This window comes from Rhagoletis pomonella, unplaced genomic scaffold, assembly GCF_013731165.1.
Source record: "Rhagoletis pomonella isolate Grant_MI unplaced genomic scaffold, Rhpom_1.0 Rhpom_scaffold_00003, whole genome shotgun sequence".
Classification (NCBI taxonomy): Eukaryota; Metazoa; Arthropoda; class Insecta; order Diptera; family Tephritidae; genus Rhagoletis; species Rhagoletis pomonella.
The window spans coordinates 17800883-17803728 of NW_023458557.1; the positions used below are offsets into that span (position 1 = coordinate 17800883).

Below are 2846 nucleotides of genomic sequence, written 5' to 3' on the forward strand. Positions count from 1 at the left end.
GCACCAACAAACGTTGTAGCACTCGTCAGTATACAGATCAAGGCAGGGACCACGCCTACTAATGAAGCGTGTGAATGCATCTATGAAGGCAATTGATGAGAGATCGTCTACCACCTCGATATGCACGGCCTTGGTTGCCATACAGACGAAAATTGCCAAATATGTTTTTACTGTGCAACGGGATCGCTTCGTCCCAATCCGAAGCGTGAAAGGACCACAGTAATCAACGCCAGATGCAATGAACGGCCGCGTACCTGTGACTCTTTGTCGGGGCAGTGAAGCCATTTGTTGAGTGAAGGTAATGCCACGATGCCTTCTACAAATAACACATTTATGTATTAAGCTTTTGACTGCTTGCCGTGCATGCAAAATCCAATATCTGTAACGGAGAGTCTGCAGCATTAACTGAGCACCGCCGTAAAGTGTTTCCATGTGAATTTGCTGTATAAGAAGTCCAACCAAATCGCTTACCTTCGGCAATATTATTGGGCGACGTTGCGTTTCTAACAATGCCGAATTTTTAATGCGGCCGCCGACTCTAACGATATCATAATCATCCAAATAGGGATTGAATGGTACCAATGGACTAGAGTTGGGCAGCGTTATTCTCTCACGTACACAGCTTATATCCCTTGAGAAAGCTGTGGATTGATCGATACGTATTAGCGCTTGTAAGGCAGCGTCCATCTCCGGGGTGGTCACTACACCTTGTCGGAGCGGCCGTTGCTTTGGTAACCAACGCCGAATTAAAGCTGTAGTTCGCACGAGTTTCTTCAGTGAGCTAAACCGTTGTGCTAGCTGGAGCGGTAGCGAAATAATAAAGGTAGATATTTGAACCTTCTCCTCACTTTGTTCAGTGGTGCGCTCATCGTCCCTTAATACCGGGTCTGGATAAAAAACCTCTGACGAGGTTAAACCACAGCTTGCGCAATCAGCCGGATTCTGTGTCGACCGTACGTAGTGCCAATGATCGATGGCGGTGAGTTCCTGTATTTGGCGGACCCAGTTAGCAACATAGGGTTTGAGGTTCGAGGGTTGCTTGCGCATCCAGCAGAGGGCAATTGTTGAGTCCGACCAGAGGTGGAAGGTGGAGTCTACTAAGTTTAACGCTACCCTAGCGTCGGAAATCGTTTTTGCCAATAAAAGTGCTGCACACAGTTCAAGTCTGGGTATTGTAGCACCCCTTAACGGTGCAACTTTAGTCCGTGCGGTGAGGAGAGATACGCGCGAAAGGCCATCAGCCTTAATGGTATGCGTATGTAACACTTCAGCGTAGGCCCTCTGACTGGCATCGTAAAATCCACAGAGTGTTGTATGTTCGGTTGCATTCATACCCAGCCATCGAGGTACACGTACGCTATTGAGTGTAGGAAGACTACGGCGAAATTTAATCCAAGCTTCATATAGGTCGCTGGGGAGGGGTTCATCCCAAGAAATACCCGCCGACCAAAGCGTCTGGATGAAAATTTTGCCGAAAATCACTACCGGTGCCAAAAACCCCGTTGGGTCGAATAGTTGGTCTACTTCGCTTAACACCTGTCGCTTAGTCAGCAGACCGCTATGTTGGTTTACCGCGATCTTAAAGAGCAAATAGACTGTAACTGGATACCAACGTAGACCCAGCACGGTTGCTATAGGGGCGTCGATGTCTCGCTCCGCAGGTAATGGGGAGTCCATGAAATGCTGAAGAACCATTGACTTGTTCGAATTCTACTTACGTAGTTTGAAGCACCCAGATGATAGGATCGTATCCACCGCATTCGCCAAAGTAATTGCTTCCTGAGTATCAGCACAGCTTGTGAGAAAATCGTTCACGTAAAATGAAGACAGTATGGTGTTACGTGCGGTTATGGCCTGATTATGATCACTCACCCGTTTGTAGTTGTCTATCGCGTACTGATTTAATGAGCGAACCGCGTTGTACGGGCTGCATGCCATTCCATATGCCACAGTTTTAAGACGATATACTCTTATGTCCTCGGCCGGTGCTTCTCGCCAAAGAATTCGTTGTAGATCTCGGTCTTCTGGAGCTACCAAAACTTGACGAAACATCTTTTCCACATCCGCCGTAAGAGCGACGGGGTATCTCCGAAAGCGAAGTATAATGTTAATCAAAGGGTCTTGAAGATTGGGTCCAACCAATTGTATTTCGTTAAGCGAGACGCCATTCGAAGTTCGCGCAGATGCGCTAAAAACGACGCGGAATTTCTCTGTCACCGCATGATGCGGAATGTAGTATGTACGGGAGTGATCACCTGGGTTATCCACGGGTTCCATGTGACCCACTTCGATGTACTCCCTCATGAACTCTATATATTTATCACGCATGTCTTTATCGACCGCCAGCCGGCGCTCCAAACAATGAAACTGTCGTACGGCATTATAATATGAGGGAGGCGTACCATGTAGCGGCCCTCCGGAGTACGCGTGTGTGTCTTCGAAAATATCAGCTCGCTCTCGTCATCAACAGTCTCAGCGCACGCAGGCTCCTCTTCCAGCTTCCAGAAAATACTCAAAATCGCATCTAAACGACTATCTTCCAAAATCTGGGCACGATATGCCTGCAAGCTAGGTGTGTCTTGGTTGGCTGCGGATGTTGGACCAAAGATGACGCAACCGAACCGCGTAAGTTGAGCATGAGGTTCGTTCTGCCCACCACGAATGATGTCTCCTTCCAAGATGAGACCCCAAAAATCGGCCCCTAATAATAGGTCGATGACGCCTGGTGTACCAAGATTTGGATCTGCCATGTGCAGACCAGCCAAGTGGTTATACCGTTTCACATCGATCTGCGCTGCCGGAATGACCGAGGTAATCGACGTGATAACTAATGCTTGAATTGCCAT

At 48.0% G+C, this 2846-nt stretch overlaps 1 protein-coding gene across 1 annotated transcript; it reads right to left on the bottom strand.

Moving 5' to 3' along the window:
* Positions 1-1710: 1710 nt before the first annotated feature.
* LOC118736069 lies at positions 1711-2846 on the bottom strand. Its single transcript, XM_036466175.1, has 2 exons — positions 2403-2846; positions 1711-2352 (listed from the first exon to the last, which is right to left on the bottom strand). Exons 1-2 carry the CDS (start codon positions 2844-2846, stop codon positions 1711-1713), a joined length of 1086 nt encoding a protein of 361 aa, XP_036322068.1.

What these genes read in the sequence shown, in the direction of transcription:
- LOC118736069 (XM_036466175.1), bottom strand. Translation starts at nt 2,846, where the DNA reads ATGGCAATTCAAGCATTAGTTATCACGTCGATTACCTCGGTCATTCCG. An exon ending in CTCCGGAGGGCCGCTACATG is followed by an intron (nt 2,353 to 2,402) that starts GTACGCCTCCCT and finishes CATTGTTTGGAG; the next exon opens with CGCCGGCTGGCGGTCGATAA.